Here is a 27,244-nt window from a genome sequence, read left to right as displayed (position 1 = left end):
CACCAACATGGCACAAGTATACATATGTAACAAACCTGCACGTTGTGCACATGTACCCTAGAACTTAAGGTATAATAAAAAATAAAATAAATAAAAATGGGCCAAAGATGTGAATAGACAATTCTCAAAATAATGTATACAAAGAGCCAATAGGCATATGAAAAAATGCTCAACATCACTAATCATCAAGGCAATGAAAATCAAAATCACAATGAAATATTATCTCATCCCAACAGGAATTGCAAACAAAAAAATAACAAATGCTGGTAAGGATATGGCTAAGGAGGAAGATTTATACACTATTGGGGGGAATGTAAAAGTAGTACAGCCATTATGGAAAACAGTATGGAGGTTCCTCAAAAAATTAAAAATAGAACTATAAAATGATTCAGTAATCCTACTGCTAGATATACATCCAAAAGAAAGAAAATCAATATATTGAAGACATATCTGCATGCCTATATTTATCACAGAACTATTCACAGTAGCCAAGATATGGAATCAACCAAAATGTTTATCAACAGATGAGTGAATAAAGCAAATGTGGTATATATATTATTTATCCATAAAAAAGAGCGAAGTCCTGTCATTTGCAGAAACATGGCTAAAATTGAAGGTTATTATGTAAAGTGAAATAAGCCAGGCACAGAAGAAAAAATATCACATATTCTGATTCATATGTGGGAGCTAAAAAATGGATCTCACGGAGGTAGAGAGTAGAATGGTGCTTACCAGAAGCTGAGAAGGGGAGGAAGATCGGGATAATGATAAGATGGTTAATTGATACAAAATTACATAGAGAGAAAATAAATAAGTTATAGTATTCAACAGTATGGCAGGTAATTTATAGTTAAAAAAATTATTGTATATTTCGAAATAGCTACATAAGAAGAATTGTGATGGTCTCAATACAAAGAAAAACGTTGGAGTTGATGGATATTCCAATTATCCTGATTTATCATTACACATTATATATATGAATCCAAATATCACATATATCCCAAAAATATGCACAACTAGGTTATATCAATAGTGTATGTAGAAACACACACACACACACACACACACACACACACACACACAAAGAATTAAAAGTGAATGCCAAAAATTGCCCTGGATCTGACTTCTTGGTAGCAATATACCTATTTAAAATGTAAATAGTACAATCAAGTATGAAGCAAAACAGTATCTGATTATGTCAAACATTCTCAAAACAGAAAACTGGCTTTGAATAGTCTTCTAAAAAGTGAAAAAAAAAGTTTTAAATTTGAATGATAATTACAATTATTGAACAAAAATTACATTTTAATTTAAGGTTTTATTGTTCCACTTTACTTTGAATACTCTATAACATACTCCTGTTAATGTTTATTTAATCATGTCACCTTTAGAAAAAGTTTTAAAAACAGAAAACTTCTAAAGAAATATGTTAATATAGCTAATATATTTTATGTAACATATTTTAGTATAGTACCACATACTAATTAATGTCCAATACAAAGTTTATCTAAATAACTTTCTTAGAATAAATGCTGAAAGGTTTATTTAACTGATTTTTTTTCCTATGCAGATAGCATTATTTTAAAATCACAAACTAAGAGTGTCAATAAACAACTGATTCGCTTAACTTACTTATTCTCAAGCCAAGTTATTTTTGGTAGATGCCCTTAAATTTCAATTTACAGCATTACCTTATCCAGTTACCTGTATGTACATCTTCAATTAATTTCAACGAGAAATTGCATTATGGAAAACTGTAGTGTAAGGTGTTTACTGATAGTTTTATAGCTGAGACAGGTATTTACTCATGGTGGATTTAGCTTTTAATTTATTTACTTTTTTACACTAAAATTATTGCAGCAGCCATCTTCTCAATTACCCATTTGTCTGTGTGGATGAGTTGAGTTAAAATTACCATGTGATGAGAATTTCAGGTTTTGCATGCTCAGCTTACTCTCAAGAAAAGATGGGTTAGGTTTTTAATTAGGTTGCCTCCTAAGAGGCAATGTAACAGAGGAAACTCCGTCTGCTGGTGGCTGATAGATATAGATTAAAATTAAAACTCCACTATTGTGTCTTCGTGGAAATTACTTAACCTCTCAAAGTTTCAGGGAATTTATCTATACAGTGGGAAAAGTAATGAAACCTACCTCAAAGATCCTCTACGATAGGTTAAGGAGACTACATCCATTAAATGCACATAATCTAACCAATATGAAGCATGCTATAAATGTTAGCTATTTGTTGTGATGGTTACCAGAACTCTTCAGATTTTATGATTATAAACCCTACTTAGCCTTTTGTTCAGGTAAATGACTTATATTTATCTAGCATCATAGAGAGTTCCACCCCAAGTCCTTATCAATATTTTTTCAAAAGCTTTGCTAAATGAATCAACAGGCATTGCAGATGGCTGGAGGGATAAAAATACAGGAATGCAGTTCCTGCTGTTCTGAATTTCTTTCCTCCATTAATACAGACCCGCAGGGACTCTACCTAGACTCTATCTAAATGGTGCTCCAGGTGCCACGGAGCATTTTGTTCATTACATTACATGGTAACCTCTCTGTGGTATCCCACAAGATAAAAACATTTTCCCCTAATCTGGAATCAGATTTAGAAGGAGTCCTTTTGTACCAGAAGAGATATGGTTTTGTTAATTTTGTAACTGAGTCTGTTCTTTTTGTTTAGCTTGTTTGCCTCTTTCACTTTGGCCCTAACAAGGTGAAAGTCAAGTTTGTGATTACTCAATATGGACTATACAGGCCTTTGCAGCATTTCTGTAATTACTTACTCTTACTCTGATCCTTTCTTTAATTTCTTTGTTGTTTGTTTGCTTTATTTTTCTAAACTCATTTTTAATGTATTTTACCTTTTTATCCTGTGTGAATCATTGTAAACTACTTGTATTTCTTTTGGAATAAAGTAGACAATTAAAACAAAATTAAATTTAGTCTTTAATATTTATTAGACATATATGAAAGCATCTAAAATATAACTTATGACTTTCTGATACAAACGGAATTCTCTTGCATAAACATTCTGTGGAGTTTATGTCTCACATTAAAAAACAGCAGCACAGACTGTGGTAAATTGAATAAATTAAAGAAAGTGTAGAAAAGAATAATAAATAGGATTAAGAGAACAGAGGAATTGCCTCTTGCTGATTAAAGTGGTCTCTCAAGAAAGTGATATATCTACCTTGTACTATGAGTTGGGGTGAATTATAAAAATAATAAGCTGTTCAATTTGGCAAAACTTCTAGGCTAGAAAACATAAAAAAGAGGAGGAAGAGAGGAAAGAATTTTAAAAGAAATAAATGTCCACTACGTATTTTGGAGATCTCCATAAAGCAACTGTGATTCAAATGTTTTGATAAAACAATATATAATGATGTCCTTATTTTTACACAACTATTTTCTAGTTATCTTCTAGTTGGTACAAGCAAAAGATCTTAAAAATAAACTGAACTGAATGATATTTGAGGGGAGAAAAACAGATTAGAATATAACTTAAGATTACCCACTCAGTCTTTCTTTGCTTTTCTTCCGAATTTCTAGATCTTAAAATGAAAACATAAATAAAGTCGGCCCGAATTTTTTTTTCTTAGTGTTTTATGAGTGAATTTCACTTTTGAATATGAATAACCCCTTCCCTTCAAATCTCGGGAAAAAATATACCTGTATCAATTATTTTTTCTCCATCATAAGTTGATAAGAACATTTCAAACACTTCTAAAATTTTGAAGCGCAATTCAAAGATTCAGTCAATATATTGATACCTTCATTACAATGGTTCATTTTGCATTAGTAATTTTATTTCTGTAATCTATATCTTTTGATCATGCTATTTTCTTAAACAAAATAGTTGCCCCCAAATTTTGTTTGTATTATTTTCACAGAGCAAATAAAGACAACATAAACATGTTTATATTTGATTTAAAACTAAACATAGTGTTTTTAATTGATCTTCCAATAAAATGTATTTTTAATCTGGGAAGATCCCATTTATCTCTTTTTGAAAACAACAACAATAGCGCAAAGATTTTAAACTTTTTTCAACTCAAAGCAAAATGAAAATGTCCTCAATGGATTATAGAAACTATTTTCTTTGTTTATTTGTTTGTTTCTTTTGGCTTTCCATTGTCTCCAAAAGGTTGAATACTAAAAAGTAAAAAAGATGAAAAGTAGAAAGAATATTGATTCGACAAAATGCACTGCCTAAATGTAGCAGCCATGCCTCATCCTTTATTTTTATCAATCTTCTTTTTTTTCTATGTTGCTGAGAAGGCATGGGGAAAGGACACAAATATGATTGACTTGTTTTTTTTTTTTATGTTACATCTCTCAGATGGCAAATATTAATTAAGAAAGTTGATTTATTTTCTTTATATATAATTTTTTTCCCCAAACAGAAGCTGGTATAATAGAGTATAAGCATTCAGAAATGTGTTGATGAGTGAATGAATGATGAGTATTATGACCACTAATATAAGAAACACATCTATTGGAAGAAACATGTCAGCATACAGGACTCTTTATGGAATCAATATGCAATGGAATCTTAAGACTTCATAAGTGATTTGCTTTCGGTAGACTTTGCTTATAGAAAAATATGTACAAATTTGGAAAAACCAACTCATACAACATAAAAAAATCTTACCTTAATATATGTGAAATATGTTATCTGAGATAAAACACTAATTATTGTGAATTTAAGCCATTTTGCAGATGATTAATCCTTAAAATAAACAATTTACTCATATTGGACTAAGATAATGTTCCTTCTAATAATAACTAAGAATCCATGTAAAATAAAACATTTTAAGCCTCAAAAATAGAACAGAAGTGAAAGTCATGGAGCACCTTTGTTTATAATCATCTTTGTTCCATGTGATTAATTGAATACTAAAGTTTTGGAAATAATTAAAAATCCTGCCATATTTAACTAAAAACAGAATTTTAAATCTGTACTTTTTCTACATTTCAAATAGATAAGCATTAAAGATGCTACTCCAATGTGCACAACTATTATTATCAAACAGTAGGTTTTAATTGTGTAATTACATACTGGGGTATCTTCAGTTCTGTAGAGAACTGTGATTTCTTTAATCACAATTAACCTAGTGAGTTAAAGACAAGTCATTCTTCTTGTAAAAAGAGGTTATTTCTCTACTAAATAATGCCCCAACTGAATATTTCAAAAAGTAGTAAATAAATTTTCTTTCTGTCAAAACCATGAATTTCCAAGGCTTTGAATAAAGCTAAGTCACACTAAACCTTTTTTTCAAGAATAGTAAATTATACCTTGAATAATAAATGGTAGGATTTATTATTATATTTGTGGTTTGTATTTTATTTTTATGATTGCCTACAGTTTATTTTATAACTGTTACATTCCTACTTGTATTTACCTGTCTTTATTGCAGTTATCACTATATAACTTCATATTACATATTAATTTATTAATATTGCTATTTTATATCCCCATTTTTATGCAATAGAATAGAAGCTCCATGGCAACAGGGACTTCACTTTGTTCACTGATAAATTTCCAGTTACAATCTGTAACTATTTTTTAACTAATAAATCCCCAGCTTTAAGATACAAATGCAAAAACTCAAAGAGTTTGATATAGTGGCCCAAGACTTCCTAGCTAGTCTTTGGTGGTCTGTGAAATGAGCCTAGGTTCTCTGAAATAAAAAGGAGCTCAACCTTTCCCCTTAAAACCAAATTTTTATTACATTGATTTAAGAAAATGTGTTAGCAGTTATTATTTCATAGGTATGCTTCCCGAGAGGCCTTCCAACTCTCCTCCTAGAAATATATAAATATATACACACACACACATATATATACACACACACACACACACACACACACACACTATATATACTATACAAATAAATTCTATATATGTGATATATATCCTGGCTACATTTCTAACATAGGTTTTGTAAGCTTAATTCTAGAAACTATAGATTGATTACACAGCACATTTCAGGTGTTACATAAATATTTCATAAAATTGAGGCTCTTCCACATAAAGTCAGTAACTATCAGTAAAGCTCTATCATAATTGAATTTTCATATTTTATTCAGAAGGTAAGAGATGGGTTTGAGCAACTCTGAGAAATAAGTTGTCAGTTCCGATTCCTACAGAAATACTGTAATTCTGTGTTTCTAAACTCAAGTTTATACTTTTCAAAATGTCTCTTTTATAGATTCCTAAGGATTGAAATTTTAGAGCCACAAATTTCTCTTATTTGAGTTTCATGGTGAACTGGGAGTAGAAAGAAGTTATAAAATGCAAACATTTCATAGTTTCTTCTTTAGACAATTATTCGTCAATTATTTGTCCACTGTAGTTAGGTGTCCCTACTGTTATTCTCACAGTTGTTTCTCCTATGCCTTAATTTTTTAAAAAAAGTAATTAAAAAAACCACAAGACTTACAAAGAGGTGAATTCTAAGATCAACTGAAAATACATCAAAGCATAGATATTCAAGGGTATCTGTAGTGGTGCAGATCCTCACTGGAATTTGTGGAATACAAAAATGAATATGTTTTATTGCTTATGGGGACTGTTCAATTTTATAAGCTTAAAATCTAAAAAGTAGCAAAAAAAAAAAATTTCAGTATAGTCATTTCAGCCAATTCAGTGAGGTGAGGAGTAATCATCATTATTATAGCAGCTAAGATTTACTACAATCATTCCATTTTCCAGGTACTGTGGTCTTAGCTATCAGAGTATACTCATCTTTGTAAAACCTGCTCCATTGTAAAATGGATATGTCAGGTCATTATTTTTCCTTTCATCAAGTGTCCTCATTTGTACTAATTATATACTTACCAAGGGAACTTTATCTTATTGCCTAAAATATTGGTCTACCAAAAAATAAAAATAAAAAATGATGATCACATGATATTCTAGTTTTCCACTTCATCAGATAGGGATGTCTCGAGGGAAATACAGAAATGGCTTTGATGATAATATAACTTGTCACCTAAAAATGTCACAGGGAATTAATGTGTTTATTGGTCTTGTCACTAGAACAATAAATTCTTCTATTTAATTAACTATTTGGCACCCTGATGGCTACCTGAGTTATGTGTGTATTTTCATCACTCATCCCAGACACGGATGGGGGAGTGCTGGCTTCAGAGTGCTGACTCAGGTCTTAACGGTTCTTATCACTACCACTTCCATCTACTAATGTAGGTTTCAAAAAGGGATCAGAAATATTTCTGCCTAAGAAAACTCTAAATTTACATTTACATAGGTTTTTTAAAAATCTACAAAAAGAAATCAGACATGGAAGGGATAATTTCTTAAACAACTAGTGTTGAAAAAATGGAATATCCATATGTAAAAAAATAAGGTTGGGCCCTTATCTTACACCATATGCAAAAATTAACTCAAAATGGATTAAACATCTAAATATAAGACCTCCAAACCATAAAATGCCTAGAATAAAATATATGAAAGGAGTTTTGTAACACTGGATTTGACAATGATTTATTGAATATGGCGCCAATAGCACAGGCAACAAAAGCAAACATAGACAGATGGACTACCTCTGATTTTAAAACTTTTTGCCCAATTAGTGACACAATCATCAGGGTGAAAAGGCACCCTATGGAATGGGAGAAAATATTTGCAAATCTTACATCTGATAAGGGATTAGTATCATAATATCTACAAAACTCCAACAACTAAACAGCTAAAATAAACAAGTAACCCAATTAAAAAAATTAAAATTAAAATAAATCAAGTAACCCAAAAGGAGGAAGGATGGGAGGGGCATGAGGGCTGACAAATTAGCTATTGGCTACAGTGCTCACTATTTGGGTGCCTGGCACACTAGAAGCCTAAACCTCACCATTATTGCAATATATCCATGTAACACACCTGCACATGGATCCCCTGAATCTAAAATAAAATTTTAAAAATAAAAACGTTAAAAATCAAGGTCATATAAAAATAAATATATAAGGAAACAAAATCAATTACTCTGTTAGATCTTCTATCTTTTTTTCCACTAGAGTAGGAGGCACATTGGAAACAATGACTTGCATATCCAGCTGATTGACCACAGAGACCTGAAAGAAGAAAAAAGAGAATTCATTTAATTTTCACTCACCGAAATTTCCATAATCAGAAAACCCCCATATTACCTCTTCCCTACTATGCATAGACACAGTGGTTTCTCATTTTCAAATTCAGGAACAATTTTTTTTTTTTTTTTTAATTATACAATCTACACAAGGGGTTGGAGACTAACTGGGGCAGACTGAGCATGAGAAACTATTTGTTGTTTACCTAGAAATTAAAAATTCTGAGTTATTTCAATTGTTTTTGGTTTTGTGTTTGTTTTATTGGGTATTTACTGAGACATGAAGGGTGGCATTTTTTAAAAAATTTGATTGTTAAGGAACACCCAAGATAATGAAAAATATGTTTTATATTTTACAAGTCTTGAGAGATCATTTATTCATTGTAACTAAGAATCTGAGATATGACTGGTTAGAATAATTCATTCTATGAGGTCATCACATATAGTTTTCTTATCTATTTAACCAACTTTAAATTTGTGTAGGTAGAGATATATATTTAGAACTTTACCTATGGGTTAAATGAGCTAATTTAACGGCTATTGATAACTATGTCTCATTCATTTAAAATCTACTGAATTTCTTCTATGATCTTACATTTGAAAAATAGAAGAAAAATAAAAATATTTATTCTGTGCTTACAACATGGCATTTATTCTTTTCCTCAATATTTTACAGGTTTAACTCATTGAAATATACAGAAAGAATCAGGTTGTTATTAAGATCATTTCAATTTTAAAATAAGAAACATAAATGGAAGATATATTTAATAACTTAATCCTAATTAAATGCAGTCTGTCTTACACCAGAGCTTGTGCTCTTTACTATTTTTCAATACTGATATAAAAATTCTAAAAGGCCATATATTATCATGCACATACATTTACACACTATTAAAATATAAATGCATTTGTACCAGAATCATAAATTGAACACTCTGGGTTAGGCACATTTAGCACCGCATCTCAATACAATCTACAGTAGGGAGTAATTTCACATTGCCATATATTTTTTTATGGGCTCCAGGTTCTTTACATATAGAGACCCCTATTAGTGGTCACAAACTCAGATGTCTTCAGGAACCAGGCAGGTAACTTAAATGAGAAAAGTAGCTAAAAGTATGAAATAATAGAAAGAAGTGGAAGTAACACAAATCTGAGAGCATATTAACTCAGCTGAAGAGGTCAGCTACTACTCACCTCTAAGGAATATTGCAATATGGGGAAAAAAAATCCAGATTTCCTAGATCTTTCAGTTTTTCAGGACAAAAAGAAATCCAAAATATTATGTAAAATGTTTGCTACTAGTTAGAAATCTATCAAACCATTGTGTGAGCCTAATCAATCATGTCTGAAGACTCTATTAAGACAGGAGTAGGTCTGATTATTACTTCTGAGCAAGCAGTTTATGCTGGCAGTTTTAACTTTGTGCCCCTAACCCGTTATAGGAGTCCGGCACCAAATGACTAAATTTCCCTTCAACATGTAACTGAGTCTTGATTGTCTTTTTACAAAACACATCTAACTTCACTAGCAAAAGGGATCATTACAGTTTTTGTATCATTTTGTCTTTTCTTATTGGTCTTCAGTAAAAAAGGATATAGAAGTTGCATAGAAATATTTTTTGTTTTATTGTTTTTGAGTTTTTAGCAGTAAAATTACATGATAAAAATTTTTAGAAGTATGTATATGAAACTTGTATAACTGTTCCCTCCTTCCCTCCTTTCCTTCTTTCTTCCTTCCTTCTCCTTCTTTTTTCCTTCTTTTAACATTGAACCAGAAAAGGTTAAAAGTTTTGATAAAAAGCAAACCACCTGGAACAGGTGGTAACTACACAGTGTTATCCCAATGAGAATTACAGTCACTAGGCCTCATTCTCTGTTCCCCGAAGCCCCCATCATCTCCTCTAACTGCTGGACTCAGAAGTACTGGAGTCCTGGCCTCAGGACAGAGGAGCTTTTGTAGTGGGACTAGCGCTGAAGCACTTCCTAATTCCACCATCTGTTGGGAGAAGGCCCCTGGACCATGATGTGGGTCATGGATACAGTGAGTAGTAGGGAGCATTAGCAGGATAATGGAAAAGAGAGGAAAATGAGTAGGAGAAATAACTCCTTATTATTGAGTCTTTCAGTGGAAAATTGTTAGGACTGTCTGACCTGTCAAACTGTTCTCTTCTCACACATCTGTCTCCTGGTCTGGTAAGCATGTGCTTCAACCCACCTTTTCTGGCTGACAGACTGTTAGAAATCCCTACTATTAGTATTCCTCTAATTCTCCAATGTCTCTTATTTCCCTACATTCATCCTGCCCAGGCCTTCAAAAATAGACCCTTCAATAAACTGTCTTCAAATTGTCTGATTCTTGCAGTGTAGACTTCAATTTTTTTAAAAATCTGTTTCCAATGTGCATGAATTTTCTGCAAGGTTCTTATGGATATAGATCCAAAAAACTATACAAGCTGGTGTCAGGCTGTATATACCAGAAATCTGTCACACTTTGCAAATATTATATAAGATGTGAACAAAAACAAAGGTGGGAAAAGAACTAAGTAGTAACTAGTGGAGGATAGATTCAGCAGCCACAGAGGAAGACCAAACATAAGCTTTTCTATCTTAGGGTAGAAACAGGATTTAATCAAGGAAATCTCCTGCTCCAAGGATGGGGATCTACATTATATATACCCAACAGGATTTCAGAATTGGCCTGGACAATTCTGTTTGTCTACCATTATTGTCCTCTTCAAATAGGAATTTCTATTGGATATTCTGTATTTTTCCACCATCTATACTCGGTGAATTTATTTTCTGGATCACTAAAATACCAGCAGTTCCCTCTAGACCAGATAAAAAGAACAGCATGACAGCTAAGATTCAGGTGTTAACTTTGATAAGACTTTGTTCTATTTGTGTGGAAAATAATGAAATATTTGATAATCAGAAGTATAGACTGGTTAGCTGTTCACCCAGCTCTGTCTATCTTCCTATTGGGAACATACAATAGATTTCTCAGCCCTCTTTGTAGTTTAATGGAGCCATGTGATGGAGATCTGACCAATGTAAAGTTAGTGGAAGGGAAAGAATGAATGTTGTTAAATCTGAAGGAGAGTCAGTGCTTTCCCTTCATCAGAAAGATAAGTTACTTATTCAAAATATTTTAAGCCAGATGTAGCGCCTCACACCTGCAATCCCAGCTCTTTGGGTGGCTGAGGCAGGCCGATCAACTGAGGCCAAGAGTTTGATACCAGCCTGGCCAACATGGTAAAACCCTGTCTCTACTAAAAATACAAAAAATAGCCAGGCATGATTGTGCATGACTGTAATTCCAGCTACTCTGGAGGCTGAGGCATGAGAATCACTTGAACCCAGGAGGCAGAGGTTGCAGTGAGCCAAGATCATGCCACTGCACTCCAGCCTGGGCGACAGACTCTGTCTCAAAAAAAAAAAAAAAAGTGAGATTTTGAGCAAAATTCTGACTGAAAGAGCATGAGTTAACATTTAAGGTGTCTGGAATATATCGATTTTAAAGTTATACTTTATTATGATGTTAATATATTTTGAAAATATACTTTTGTATTTTCTTTTAAAGATACAAAAAGAAAAAATATTTAATTCTGATAAATTAACAAAGGTCGCACTGTCGCACTGTATTTAACTCCAAGAGTAGTTGTCTCACACTTACCTCTAACTAATTACTTTAAAATTTTTAAATCTCCTCAAAGTGCTAATGTCTGATTTATGTAGAACACACACATTTTGACTACACAAATGCAGAAAATAGGATATTACAATTTACATTTTGGTCTTCCACAGAAATTCTACAACTTTATTCTGGTTTCTTTTATCATCTATAACAAGGATATTTAGCTGTTTAAGATTAGTAGATTTTATTTATGCTACTTTTCCAGTATACCTTCTGCAAAAATGCAAATATTTCCAGAACTTTGCATGTCAGTTTATTACACCAAATATTTAGTAATTTTTTGTAAAATTATTTAATTCCGTAGGTTAACCACTAATGAAGGCTTTATAAATATGTTTCCATCATCATTGAGATTTATACTTGTAATGGATTAAAATTACTAGGTATTGTTAAAAAGAAGAGAAATAACATTTGTGAAGCACAAAATTAAAAAAAAATGGCTGGAAATTTACATGTTATTATGTCTATGTCCTTTCCATTTATTCTCATAAGTTTCTTATACATTTTAAATAGTGCTGTCCAATAGAAATATAATGTGAGCCACGAATACAAATCACATATGTAATTTTAAATTTTCTGGCACCCACATTAGAAAGATGGAAATAATAAGATTAATTCAATAACACATTTAACCCAGTATGTTTAATATATGTTTAGTAAAATATAATTTTAACATGTAAAGAACATTCTACATATTATTATTGAAGTCTTTGAAATCTGGTGTGTATTTTATACTCATAGCACATCTCCGTGTGACCTAGCCATGTTTCAAGTATTCAATAGCTACATTTGGCTGATAGCTAGCATATTGGACAACCCAACTTTAGAGATATTCATCACCTCCTGCTTGAACTGTCTTTCCTAACTGGTCTCTGTTGCAAACTCACTTTTTATGAAATAAAAGAGGTGTTTTAATAGTCCACTTAGATAATTATGTATTTTCTTTTTAAAATACTATGCCAAAATTCAAGATTAGTTTCCACATGAAATCTAAAACCATGTTCAGTTATACTAAAATCTATTTGTCTGTCTTGTACTTGTTTTTTTTTTTTTTTTTTTCAAGATGGAGTTTTGCTCTTGTTGCCCAGGCTAGAATGCAATGGCGTGATCTCAGTTCACAGAAACCTCTGCCTCCTGGGTTCAAGCGATTCTCCTGCCTCAGCCTCCCGAGTATCTGGGATTACAGGCGTCCATCACCACACCCGAATAATTTTTGTATTTTCAGTAGAGACGAGGTTTCATCATGTTGGCCAGGCTGGTCTTGAACTCCTAACTTCAGGTGATCCCCCTGCCTGCGCCTCCCAAGTTCCTGGGATTACAGGCTGAGCCAACACACCCAGCCATTGTACTTTGAATAGATCTTTTACACATGTATAACTTTTTAACATCTTGCATTGGCCACTTAGAAAATACAAGTTTACTGAACGCTGCACATTTTGCAAATATCAACACATTTCATTACACAATATCAATAAATAAATCACATTATTTAATAAAACCACTGACTCATCAAGAAAGTCTAAATATTCAGAAGCTAGTAAAGTTTACAGTGACAGGTACAATATTTTTAATATTCTAATTTGTCCTTGAAAGCTTCAGTATTATCATTACTTGTTTACATTGAAATGACAGGCTCCCTTCATCCATTTGGTGTAAATGCCTACCAAATACTTAAGTGTGAATAACCATATTTTGTCTCTAAGTTGCTCTTTCATATGACAGTGTTAGTCCATTTAAAAAGCAGCTAGTTCAGCTTGCATAGTGCTTTTCCTTGAGGCAACCATCTTCCACATACAGCAGGTATACTTTTTGCCTACTTCTCATTTCATCAACAAATATTGAAAAGGTGTTTAGGACACTTTCATTGATAGGTTAGCCAGCTGCCTAGATAGATATACAGTATTTACTAAGGGAATGAATGTGAGGTTTAGAAGAGAAAGGAGTCAAGAAATTTTTTGCCTAAGGAACTCAAAGTGATTTGGTCATCAAATAAAATGAGGAAGACTATAGGTGGAAGAAATATGATGAAGAAGAGAAATCTATTAGAAAACACTAAATAAACACGTTTTTAAAAATATTCAAGTGGAATGGCTACATGTACAAATAAATATGCGAGTCTGGTGTTCAGGAATGACCTTTAGGGTAAAGATGTAAGTTTGAGAGCTTTCACTATGTAGATGATATTTTTAAGTTATGGGACTAAGTGAGCTTAACAAGTGAGTGAATGCAGATAGAAAAGAGATGTAATGTCTGAGTCCTGAGAAACCTCAATACTAAAAGGTCAGGAGAAGAAAATGAACCAATAAAGGAGACTGAGAAGGAGTAAACAAGGGAGTATGGTGGGGGGTCTGAAACCTTAGTGAGGGTAATAGTCAAGCATTGCTGACGGTTCAAGTAAGATAAGGACTGACATATCAGTACATTTCCTAACATGAAAGTCATTGGAGGCATCGACAAGAATAGTTTGGAAGAGTGATTGGAGAGAAAACACTCCTATGATTAGAGGGTTTAAGAGAGATTCAACAGTGAGAAATAAGTCAATTCTAACATAGAATTTTGCTAGAGAGAAGAATAGAGAAATGGATGACAGCTAGAAGGTGATATAGATCAAGAGATATTTTAGAATTTTTGGAAGATAAGAAAAAAGCATTGTTGTGAGAATAATCTGATATAAGGAGGAAATTTATATTAATAATGTGGAAAAGAAATGGGAGAGCTGCTGAGGCAATGTCCAAGAGCTGGTGAGTGGGAATTGGATCTACTGCATTAGTAGATGTACAGGTTTAGATAAAAACAGAGATAATTCATCTAAAAGAGCTAGAAAGAAGGCAAAGAGCATTGGTCTAGATCCTGGAGGGTAGGTAGATTTAGTGGTAGGAGTCATAGAAGTGTCCTTCTAAATGCTTTAGTATTAGTTTTCTGTGAAATAGCATGCCAGTTAATCAGGCCATAGTGAGAATGAGGACAAGGTACTGGAGAATTAGGAGCAGAGAAGATTTTCTGTGACATCGAGGCAAAATATAGAGTGATTACTGAACAAAGCAAAAGCTCATTTGGAGGGTTTCAGTCATTAATTTAAATGGATACTGACGCAGGAGAATAGGGTCTGGAGGCAGGGAACCGAAGGCCAATTTGTGCTGACTTCCTAAAGCTGAATCAAAAGGGAAAACACCAAGGTCTGGGGCCAGGGAATCTAAGGCCAATTCATGATAGTTTTCTAATGGTGGATTAAACAGGAAACTCCTGGGTCTGGGGGCAGGGAACCTAAGCCAATTAATGCCAACTTCCTAAAGCTAAACCAAAAGAAAGAAAGAAAAAAAAGATCTCTCCACACCCCACCTGAGTAACAAAGGATCAAAGCCTACTCTCCCTAAAACCCTCCCCCTTTCTCAGGCCATTCCTCATTCATTTTTCCTCTCATACTCTTCCAGGCTGAGTACACATTTGTAATTTATTCAGACTTGTCATCATCTCTCTTCCTTCTTGGTTTGGGCACTCACACTCTCTAGATAAACCTCTTATTTATCTCATCTCCTTTCTCTTGACTGGTAGGATTACAAAGCTTATCATAAATATCATTTGGCTGGGATGGCGTACTAGATGTTATTAGTTTGCATCAGAATATGATATCTATATATAACAAATTATGGTTTCTTTGAATTAAATGTCTTTCTTTGTAAATATATTTTGAATGATATTAAAAGGCATATTCTTAAATTTCCACACAATAGGTATGGAATTCAAACATTAAAAATAAACTTTATATCTCATATGTACACTAATATGTACAAAATATATACATATATAATTAGACTGATATATATTTAAAGATTATATATTAAAAGTATATATTTTGCAAAGATTATATATATTTTGTTTGTGTTGATTTTTATAGTATTTTAATTACACTTAGTGTAGTGACTTTATTGTTTAGTTTTTATTTTATTTTTTATTTTTTCAGACAGAGTCTTGCTCTGTCGCCCAGGCTGGAGTGCAGTGGCTTGATCTCGGTGTACTGCAACCTCTGCCTACTGGGTTCAAGCGATTCTCCTGCTTCAGCCTCCCAGTAGCTGGGATTACAGGTGCACATCACCACGCCCAGCTAATTTTTGTATTTTTAGTAGAGACAGAATTTTACCATCTTTGCCAGGCTGGTCTCAAACTCCTGACCTCAAGTGATCCACCTGCCTCGACCTCCCAAGGTGCTGGGATTACAGGTGTGAGCCACCATACTTGGCATATGTTTAGCTTTTAAGAACCAAAATGTGCATATCTTAAATAATAGAACAATAGAATAGGACATTATGTTACATGAAATAAGCCAAAAACAGAAAGTTAAAAACCACATGTTCTTATTCATGTATGGAGTCTAACAAAAGATGATCTCATAAAAATAAAGTGTATAAGGTTCTATAAGTTTTACCGATCTTAATTTGATCATAAATTTATGTCAAACTTAATATCTCCTATGTCAAAACTTCTTGGCTTAGAATGGCCTTCATTTACTCTATTGCAGCTTTACTGTTAAAAAAGAGAATGCTCCTGGAGGGCTGTTTGGGCCACAATCATGGTGATTGTTCTTCACCATTATCTAAGAACAAAAATATTTGATCATTGATGTCTGCATGTACATGAAGGTTATGCTTGTCCAGGGAACTAAATGAGGCGAACTGTGAAAAAACGAAAATGTACAATGCAAAGAACAAAAGACAACTTATTCTTGATCTGTCTTTATGTGACAAATATTTCCAATAAATATACTTTGTATTAGGGTCATCAGACAAAAGTCCAAATAACCTATGCTTTCAAGTTGGTAAAGAGTCCACAGGATATATGAACTGCTATTAAATATTTTCAATAAAAGCTAATATCGAACTTCCCTTTCAAATGATCTATCACTGAACTTCTGCACAGCCTAAGTGAAAATTAGAACAATGATATTATTGACTATAGCCAAATATAACTTAGTCAAGGTTAATCAATGTCATCATTGGGGATTTTGATAGAACAAAGAAATAAATACTATTGGAACAAAATTTGCCCCCAAACATTTTCTTTGTATTCTCAATTACAAAATGCTGAAAGTAATTTAAACAAATAACTTCATAGTTTAATTTTCATAGTATAACTCTGTGAAGTATTTAAAATTTTTATGTAGCACTGGACAACACTATATTAAAAATGAGCTTTGAAGACCAAATAGAAATCCAATGCTTATACCTTTGTTGTTACAATCATAATTTTTCAAATATTATAATGTTTTTCTCAAAGGTCAAGAAAAATAAACATCTTATGGTGTTATATATATGAACCATATATTTACATATTCCTAAACTATAGTGACTAACAATCTGAGTGAATATTAATAATAACTATGTTTTTGAAAACCCGTTCTAAATTAATCTTAGAAGTTCTATAAGCTGAAAACACTGAACCATGGCTAGTATTGCAGCTACTTCCCTTTCCTGAAGTTTTATCTACTTACAAGTACATCAGCTTTGCCACTCAGTCCCTTCCCATAGTCGTCAGTTGCAATAACTTGAAACTTGAAGTAGGATCTCCTCATATTATGGAAGAGCATAGCAGTTTTGATAAGCCCTGTATATGTTTCCACTACAAATCCTTCTTTTCCCTCTTTAATTGGTGGTATTATGAGTCTGTAGGCCATGACACTATAATTGCCCGTATCTTTATCAGTAGCCTAGGAGGAGAAAAAAAAGAGATTATGATTAAGCAGGAAAAGATAACCTTTATGAAACGGCTTATTTTTGTTTGTAAGAATGAGGTTTCTTATGTAATAATAACACAATAAAGCCTTCCTAAATGTCTATTTTTTCTGGATATAGTTATGTAGATTCATAGACTTTGTGTTCACAGTTTCGAATGGTTGTTATTAGAATGATAATAATTACTGACATATGAATAAAAAGGACATAGGTATAATTTTGTACCCTTTAACAAATTTCTCCCTACCCCTCCTTTCCTTTTACCCTTCCCAGCCTCCAGTATCTTGTATTCTACACTTTATTTTTATGAGATCATCTTTTTTTTTAGATTCTACATATGAATAAAAACATGTGCTGTTTAACTTTCTGTTCTTGGCTTATTTCATGTAACATAATGTCCTAGATAGGGGGAATACATTCTAGAGCTCTATACCACTGTAGAATAACTATAGTTGACAATGGTATATAGTTCCAAATAGCTATAAGAAGGATAGTGAATTTTCCCAACACAAAGAAGTGATAACTGTTTGAGGTGATAGATAGGCTAATTAATCTGATTTGATTGCTATGCATTACACATACAGAAACATCTATGATGCCAATAAGTAAGTACTATTCTTATTTGTCAATTTTAAAAGTATATTTAAAAAAACAGACGTAGACACTAACAAAGTCAATGAATCAAGATTTTTGGTTTACATGTTTGTTGAGTTCAACTCTGTGTGTTGATACAAATTGGCTGAAGGATGGAATTGGTTGTTTACCTAATGTTTGTCTTGCTGTAATAGGCATACAATATGATGGTATTTTTGATATAGCATATAGCCTAAGTGGGATACATATAAAAGAATGTAGTAAAATATCTAGACTGAAATAAAATAAAGTACCATCCGACTTCCTTTTTAATCATCTTGTATCCTGATTAAGCATATTTGTTCCTGTGATAGGTACTTATGATCCACACATTAAAGTTTCCTACCATTTAGAATTAAAAAGGACTGGCACATTGTTTAGACTTTTTTCATTTGTTTTTAAATACAGCTATGATAACCATAAATTGGGTCAGCTTTATGGTATCTAATTGGGGGAAATGTTTTAGAATGTCTATTTCAGAATTATTTCATAGTGAAATACTTGGAAAATAAATGGTAGATAAGAGAGTTTTAGAAACTTGATAAAAGATGATATATACCTTATTCATGATACCAGATGTGTAAGTTATACATTCTCATTATAACAATAATTATTATTTTTATTATCTGTTTATTCCTATTTTTATCTATGCTATTATTATTAAGTATGAATTTGAGTATGCATTTATGATCTGCCATTACTAAGAATTGCTAAGAATCATACAAAATACAAAATACAATCATACAAAAATAGTCTTATCTAATAACAATAAAAAAACTGAGGAATATATTGTTTTACTTATATAAATTAGTGCTATCCAATAAAACTTTCTGAAGTGATAGAAATGTTCTTAATCAGCTCTGTCTTATGCAGTAGGTACTAGCCAAATATGACAAATGAAAAGTGGTTGATGTGACCAAGAAACTGAAATTTCAATGTAATCTAATTTTAATTTAAGTTACATAATGAAAGACTACATAAGTGGTAAAGTTGAGACATGAATGATTAAAATAGTAAATAATAGCAAATGTGTATTAAATACAGCATGAACTTGATTTAGCTTCAAATTCTATATATATTGTGAACCATTTAAAACATTTCCAGATAATCATATCACTTGTTAGAAAAGGTAATTTAAACTACACAATCCAGATAACTTCACTTCAGGATCAGTTATTTCATGAATTTTCTAGGAAGTTAATATTCCCTCTTTTTTTTTCTCTCTCTCTGTCACCCAGGCTGGAGTGCAGTGGCATAAACTCGGCTCTCTGAACCTTAGTCTCCCAGGTTCAAGTTGTCCTCTCATATCAGCCTCTGAGTAGCTGGGACTATAGGCACTCCACTACGCCTGGCTAATTCTTTGTAGACACAGGGTCTTGCTATGTTGCCTGGGCTGGTCTTGAACTCCTTGACTCAAGCAATCCTCCCATCTTTGTCTACCAAAGTACTGGGATTACAGACATGAGCCACTGTGCCAAGCCTAAAATTATCTTTAGAAGAGAATAAGCTCAAACTACTGGCTAATCTCTTTAGATAGTTTATATGGCTTACAGCATGGCAGAGCTCAGTTTTGGTATTAGAATAATAGTAATTAGTGATCAATGTTAGGTCACATTCTTACTTAAAGGAAAAAGAAAATGAACAAAGAAAGAAAAATAGTATCAAAATTTTTTGTACTTAAACTTTGAACCACAGGTTTATAATCACTTAACAAAGGATAGCATAAGAAAGAAAACGCATATTCCCAGCTAAAATAAGTCAGTCTGAATCAAGGTATCCAAGACATTTCTTCCACATAGAATGAGCAAATTTGGGACAAATGTCAAATCAGTCAGATTTGGTTACATATTATTCTCTATCTTCTTAATAACATGGCTATTTCTCTGAAACAAACTTTTTATTATTAGTGTAAACTTTATAAAGGGATAACAAACATGCAAAAAGTGTACAAATTATAAATGTAAAGCTCAATAAAATTTGGTAAAATACACACATCCACATGACAAGCATTTGCATCAAGAAACAAAACAAGCCAGGCATGGTGACTCATGGCTGTAATAACAACACTTGGGAGGCCAAGGCTGGAGGATCATCTGAGCCCAGGAGCTTGAGACCAGCCTGAACAACACAGTGAAACGCTCTCTCTTGAAAAAACAAAATTATTATCCATATTCCAGAATGCACTTCATGCACTTGGAGTCACAATCTGAGGCCTTCTTAAGGAAAAACACTTTCCTAATTTAACACTGTTGATTAGTTATGCCTATTTTTTAAACTTGACATTGATTGAATCATAAAATATGTTCTATTTTCTGACTTCTTTCATTCAGTTTTGCATTGTAAGATTCTAAGCCCTTATATTTAAAATAAATACTCTATAACAACACAATCACGTTTGGAAAAGAAAAGATAGTTACCATAAAATCACAGAGATTGCTTGGCATATTAAGCTAGTTTACACAGTTCTTACTGATTAACTTCCAATTTCAGTAAGCAGGTAATTTCACTTTGCAATATTTCTAATTTATTAAATTATGATAACTACAAAATAGTCATATTCCATCTTAAAAGATTAAAGTGTTTTGTTAAATGTGCCTTTCCTGAAACAAACAATCACTTAATGCAAAAGTTTGGGTGTGGAACTAGACAATTTAACTCAGAAATAACTATTTTCTTTTATGATTTTTCATATAAATGCCCTAATATTTGCGGAAAATAGTCAAGAATGAGATAAAAGTTTTTTAAAAATCATATTTAGTGGAATTAAAAAAATAAAACCCTATTGGCATATGTATGTTATACAGTAAGGACTCTAATTTTTATTTCTTTGAATGAATATGATAGTCTTTGGGATCTTAGAGATCTTATTTCAGGACATATTCATCAAAGACGATTGCCAGGATCATTAGCATATTTTTCAAATCTCCCCTCTTCCTCAAGTATTTTCAGTTGAATACTAGTAATTTAAATAGTGAATGATGAAAATTCCAATGGGTGCCATACTTAAGAGCAATTGAATGGATTTTTAATTTTTAGTCTACCCAATTTATAACAAATACATATTTTAAAACCCAAAACCTATCCTGTGAGATGTGGCTCTGACTGATGTTGAGCATATGCAATACCATCATACATAGATAATAACAAAATGTTCTTTCTATAAACTCAGTAACAAGATACGATATATTTAAAAACACACTGAGTCACACCAATAATAAAGTTCAGAGCACAATTTTAAATCTGGGTCAAGATGTGAAAAGTAAGTGAGAGTTTCAGCAGAGTATATTGTCTCTATTTGGTTTTAAAGAATTTTAAACTTACTTTTTTGGTTGTTTGTTTTTTGCATTATGTTTTGGAGTGAGGTGAACTCCAATGTCAGGTGTGACTGAAAAATGAGTAACTCAAGGCCTGGCGGGGGGCTTACACCTGTAATCCCAGCACTTTGGGAGGCTGAGGCAAGCGGATCACAAGGTCAGGAGATCGAGACCATCCTAGCTAACACAGTGAAACCCCGTCTCTACTAAAAATAAAAAAAATTAGCCGGGCATGGTGGCAGGCACCTGTAGTCCCAGCTACTCGGGAAGCTAAGGCAGGAGAATGGCGTGAATCTGGGAGGCTGAGCTTGCAGTGAGACGAGATCACACCACTGCACTCCAGCCTGGGCGATTGAGCGAGACTCCATCTCAAAAAAAAAAAAAAAAAAAAGAAAAGAAAAACTAATAACTCAAAATTTCAGATTTCTTTATTCATAAAATAAAAATAAGGAAGCCCAAAAATAACATTTGAAAATTTTATGTATATTCATACATATGTGTATTTTTTATACAAAAATATAAATATGGCCAAGTCTGGTGTAACTATTATTGTTACCTAAGTTCTCATAATAGTGATTCAAAAGGTTTAACATTTTTCCATATGTTTAGCCATGAATATGTACATTTATGCATTCAATCAATTTAGACCCTTATTACTTCAGACACATTATCACATAATTATAACTCCCTTAACAAAATAATGCATTAACCATTTTTCTCTTATAGAACTCCAGATGCAAGCACTTTGCTCTAATAACTCTATTTTTCTTAATTTTCTTTTGCAGTTCTCTTTTATTGCTTCCAGTTCTTCTTCTTTCTTTTTTTTTTTTTTTTTTTTTTTTTTTTTTGAGAGGGAGTTTCACTCCTCTTGCCCAAGCTGGAGTGCAGTGGCTTAATCTCGGCTCACCATAACCTCCGCCTCCCGGGTTCAAGCAATTCTCCTGCCATAGCCTCCCGAGTAGCTGGGTTTACAGGCACTTTGGGAGGCTGAGGTAGGAGGATCACCTGAGGTCACGAGGTCAAGACCAGCCTGAGCAACATGGTGAAACCCCATCTCTACTAAAAATACAAAATTAGCTGGGCGTGGCTTCCAGCTCATTTTTGAAGCAATTTTGCAAAACCTCTTCCTCATTTGAAATCCATGCACTTTTGTACAGTATACACTCTACCCCTCCTTGTTGCTGAACATAATGAGGATGTTGCTATCTTGCTCTCAGTCTACCCTTTCTATTTAAACTTCCTCCTTCTTTACAAATTTCAGTATTCATTGAGATGACACATCCAGCAACTTATTTTTAAAGTATTAGGCATGAATAACATTCATCAGTCTTTGAACGACCTCACTGCATCGATTTAATTCTACAGTCACACTTCAGTCTTTTGCCTTAGGGAGATACACCTCCTAAAGAAACACTCCATATTTAATTTATATATTAAACTTTCATGTCTAAATTCTGACCACAACTTTAATCACCATACTTAGTTAAGACTTCTTCTTTGATATCAGTGAATTTTCAGTTCTGCAAATTGCCTTTTGCTCTCATTACTTCAGAGTTTATGTCCCTTTCTGCTTTATCATAGAAGTCAGAGTCGATCACATTGTTCTCATTTCTCTCTCCCTCCACAACATTTAGACCTTTCTCCTCTTGGACCAAACTAACCATCAGTTTCCTTCTGGTGACTGAAGAGAGTGGAGAGAAATTACATAATCAGTCAGACTAGTGCTACTGTAAGTCCATGGTCTCTGAGTTTAACTGTGCCTTTGGTCTATTTAGGAAATCCTTGCTATATGTAAGTTATCTTTCTCACTCCAGAAGTTTGCCTTTTTCTTTAGTTCACAGATTCTTTCAGTCTTTTCCAGAGATAAGGAAGCTCTAATTCCCATAAAATTTGAGGATATCAAATGTGAGAACTCTCAGCTTTTCATCACATAACTAAAAATGTACCGATATCTGTACTTACTTTTACTACTTTCTTCAAATCTCAGAGGAGCAGCTCACATGTATCTCACTGAAGGCACTTATGCCTTAATCTGAATCACTCCCATCCCTTCTGCATTTAATGCTTCATCAGCTCTATTTGTCTCTGTCCTTTTCACCTTCTCTACAGACTATAAAACACGTTATGTCTTTCTCATTAAAATGAAATGAAATTTTCTTTTACTGAGTCCACACTTGTGACACTAGCCTCCAAACTTCCATATCTATTTTTCACAGTTAAATTCCTCAGAAAATTTTTATAGAGTCACCATCTGTAATTTCTTACTTTACAATCATTCCTTAACTGCAGACAGATCTCTGCCCCTGTTACGCCATTGAATCTGCTAAAATCAGTGATTGAGGCTAGACTCCGTCTCAGATCAACAACCAGCCTGGCGTTCTTTAAATTACCAAGTCCATTTATGTTGTTTGTATAATGCTGTTGCTGCTTCCGGTGTTTGCTAACATTTATTGAACACTTACAATTTGCCAGATGCTATGTAAATACATATATTATTACATTATCTCATGACATCCTTTCCATTGAGTAGGTTCCATTATTATTTTATAGGCCAAGAAATGGAGGCACAGAGAGATTAGTAACTTGCTCATAATCACACATATGCTTGTTAGCACAGTGGGATAGGTCTCACTTTAAAACCACTACACTCCACATATCAGACTAAATACCAGGGATAAAATTGCAGTTTAAAAATAAAACAACAAATGTTAGATAAAATATTCTAAAAAATCTTCCTAGATGCATCAAGAAGATGGAAAGACAACAAATATGCCAGTCAAAAACAAAGTGCTATAGACTGATTATGTCTCCCCAAATTTGTATATTGAAACATAATTTTATGTTTCAACATATAATTTATATTGTTTCAACATTTATATGTTGAAACAAGATGACGTCATTTGAAGGAGTGGCCTTTGCAAGGCAATTAAGTCGTGATGGCAGAGCCCTCATGAAAGGGATCAGTTCCTTTTTCAAAAGAGGCCCCGGAGACTTCCTTTGTCCCATTCTGCCATGAGAGGACACAGTAGAAACACAGCCATCCATGAACCAGGAACGCCTCACTGGACACTAAATCTACTAGCTTCTTGATCTTGGGCTTCTCTGCCTCCAGAACGATGAGAAATAAATTTGTCTTGTATATAAGCTTCCAAGTCTATGGTATTCTGTTATAGAAGTCTGAATGCACAAGGATACGAGTATAAAAATCATAGTACTGATGGGGGCTTTCATTTAGAATTTTTTTTTTTTTTCCGGCCTGGATAAACTTAAAATTTAACTTGTCTGGTTTTCAGTGGCTCAGACAATAGGAGGCAAGGCCCCAAGCCTACTGATGAAAGCAAGTCTATTAAGATCCCCTCCCCAGAAAGTTAAATTCTCACCGTAAGAATAAAGAGAAATTTATTTATTTTTCCCTGCTGCTATCACCCGAAACTGCAAAGAAAACTGTAAACTTAAACTTTGCTATTGAGGGCAGTGAAGAGAAAACTTAAACTGAGACTCTAGGACCAAAAAGAGGCCTTCATTTTAGTTTGCAGCCATTATTTGCAGGCCACTAGTTTGCCCAACTCAAAGAGAAATCATAATATTCTGGGTTGGTAAAGTCTAATAGCCCTGAACTCCACCTGAATGAACAGACAAACCACAACCTGAGAATTTAAGATAAATCATCTATGACTGACAATGGCCTAGTCTCCTGACAGAAGCAAGTGCTTTTTCAAAAACGACTCCTCCAAGCCATGCCTAAAATAATTCTAACAAATAAAGTTCTAAGAAAGATGAAAAGTTATAATAATTATCAAATCAAACAGGAAACAAATGATCACAAAAAGTCTGTTGATATAAAAAAATCAAATTCATAACAACATAGACTTTAAATATTTGACTTAGTAGACACGGAATATAAAGCAAATATGTTTAATATGTTTCAGTAATAAAGAGTTATAAAATGTGGAATAAAAAATGAGATTTGTTGAAAAGAAATAAAAAGTATCTTTTAGAAATAAAAAAAAAATTAAAATTAAATACCCCAAGATGGGATTGTTAGCAGGATAAGTACAGCTGACCAGGGAATTAGTAAATGAAATGATGCGGCAAAGAAAGTAACCCAGAATATTTTGCAGAGCTACAAAGATGAAAAACCTGAAAAAAAAAAATGTGGAGTTTATAATGAAAATTTTGGCAAACATTCAACCAGAGTTTCAGAGAGGAAGCAAGGATAGAATTTTCCAGAACGGATAAAAGATTGTTATCCACAGATATTAAGAAGCCCAATAAACTGCAAACGGGGTAAATAACAAGTAACTCATACCTAGAACCCACACGTTATATAGAAACTACAGAACCACATACTGTAAATATAATAAGTATTATTTTCTTAATATTTGGGGAAATTCATAGACATATTTTAGTAATGGCATAAATAAATAATTCATAAATCTACTCTATAATTTATTAATAGTAATAAGGGGACATTTAACAAGTTGAGTTAAATTCATGCATAAAAATTAAAACTGTCTCACTATGGAAACGCTAAATGAATACAATTTACTAAAGAATCAATACAATATTACTTTTTCCACCAGTTTCTTTATAATCAAACATTTATGCTGAGTTCACAACAAAGTCATTAATATCTGGGAGAGGTGACTCTGGAAGATTTGATTCACTGACTTTTATGAGTTTCCCATAGTGAACAAAATAAAAAAAAGTTATGTCTAGAGTTGTTCTAAAAGAATAAAAGTCAGAAATGAATATAATAATTATACTTGCTGTAATTATATTTTAAATGAAAGTTTAGATACAGGCACCCACTTACCCATTTCTAAGGCTTCATCTGGAAATTTTAATGGATACAGATGTACAACATTAAAAGAAAATCACCAAATAATTGCCTCTATCTTACAGGGGAGTAGGGGAGACCATTAATTTTCTAATAGCCTAAATAACTGTTCCCCTCTGTTGCCTAAATGAATACCATGGATGCAGAAATATTAGTGAAATAATTAGTGATGTCCTAAGAACTTTCAAACACATTAAAGTTCGATAATGCTACGTTTAACTTCAGCTTCTCAATTAGACCCATTTTAACGTTTAATGGTATTGAAGGCTCACTTTCCCTGAAATAGAGTGAAAGTGTTTTAGAATATCTGGATAAAAATACTAAAATCTCAAATTTCCATCTACCAAGGTCACTATGTCAAGTTGTGTTTGCAAAGGGCAAAAATAATAACAGAGCTTTGGCAGGTTAGAGCCACCTTAATTTGACTCGTGTGTGTGTGTGTGTGTGTGTGTGTGTGTGTGTATATATATATATATATTTTTTTTTTTTTTTTTTTTTTTGAGACGAAGTTGCTCTGTCGCCAGGCTGGAGTGCAGTGGCGTGATCTCAGCTCACTGCAACCTTCGCCTCGCCTCCCGTGTTCAAGTGATTCCCCTGCCTCAGCCTCCTGAGTAGCTGGGACTACAGGCACATATCACCAGGTCTGACTGATTTTTTGTATTTTAGTAGAGACAGGTTTCATCATGTTGGCCAGGGTGGTCTTGATCTCCTGACCTCATGATCTACCCACCTCAGCCTCTCAAAGTGCTGGGATTATAGGTGTGAGCCACCACGCCTGGCCAACTCTTGTATTTTTAGGAACTAGAAAGAAATCTTTATTTTAAAGTCCTGAAAGTCTTTGCCCATGCCTATGTCCTGAATGGTACTACCTAGGTTTTCCTCTAGGATTTTTATGGTATTAGGTCTAACATTTAAGTCT

At 33.1% G+C, this 27,244-nt stretch overlaps 1 protein-coding gene across 1 annotated transcript in view; it reads right to left on the bottom strand.

Moving 5' to 3' along the window:
* The window catches only part of PCDH15 (protocadherin-related 15), a gene marked incomplete at its 5' end in the record, with an annotated part of 518,346 nt that overhangs the window by 36,406 nt on the left and 454,696 nt on the right, over positions 1–27,244 (bottom strand). Inside the window, 2 exons of the mRNA XM_011971273.1 lie at positions 8,014–8,102; positions 17,298–17,513. Coding sequence (XP_011826663.1) covers positions 8,014–8,102; positions 17,298–17,513 — 305 coding nt within the window. The remainder of the gene's footprint in view (positions 1–8,013; positions 8,103–17,297; positions 17,514–27,244) is intronic.

This window comes from Mandrillus leucophaeus, unplaced genomic scaffold (genome assembly GCF_000951045.1).
Source record: "Mandrillus leucophaeus isolate KB7577 unplaced genomic scaffold, Mleu.le_1.0 Scaffold999, whole genome shotgun sequence".
NCBI lineage: Eukaryota > Metazoa > Chordata > Mammalia > Primates > Cercopithecidae > Mandrillus > Mandrillus leucophaeus.
This window is presented reverse-complemented; position numbering and strand designations above follow the sequence as displayed.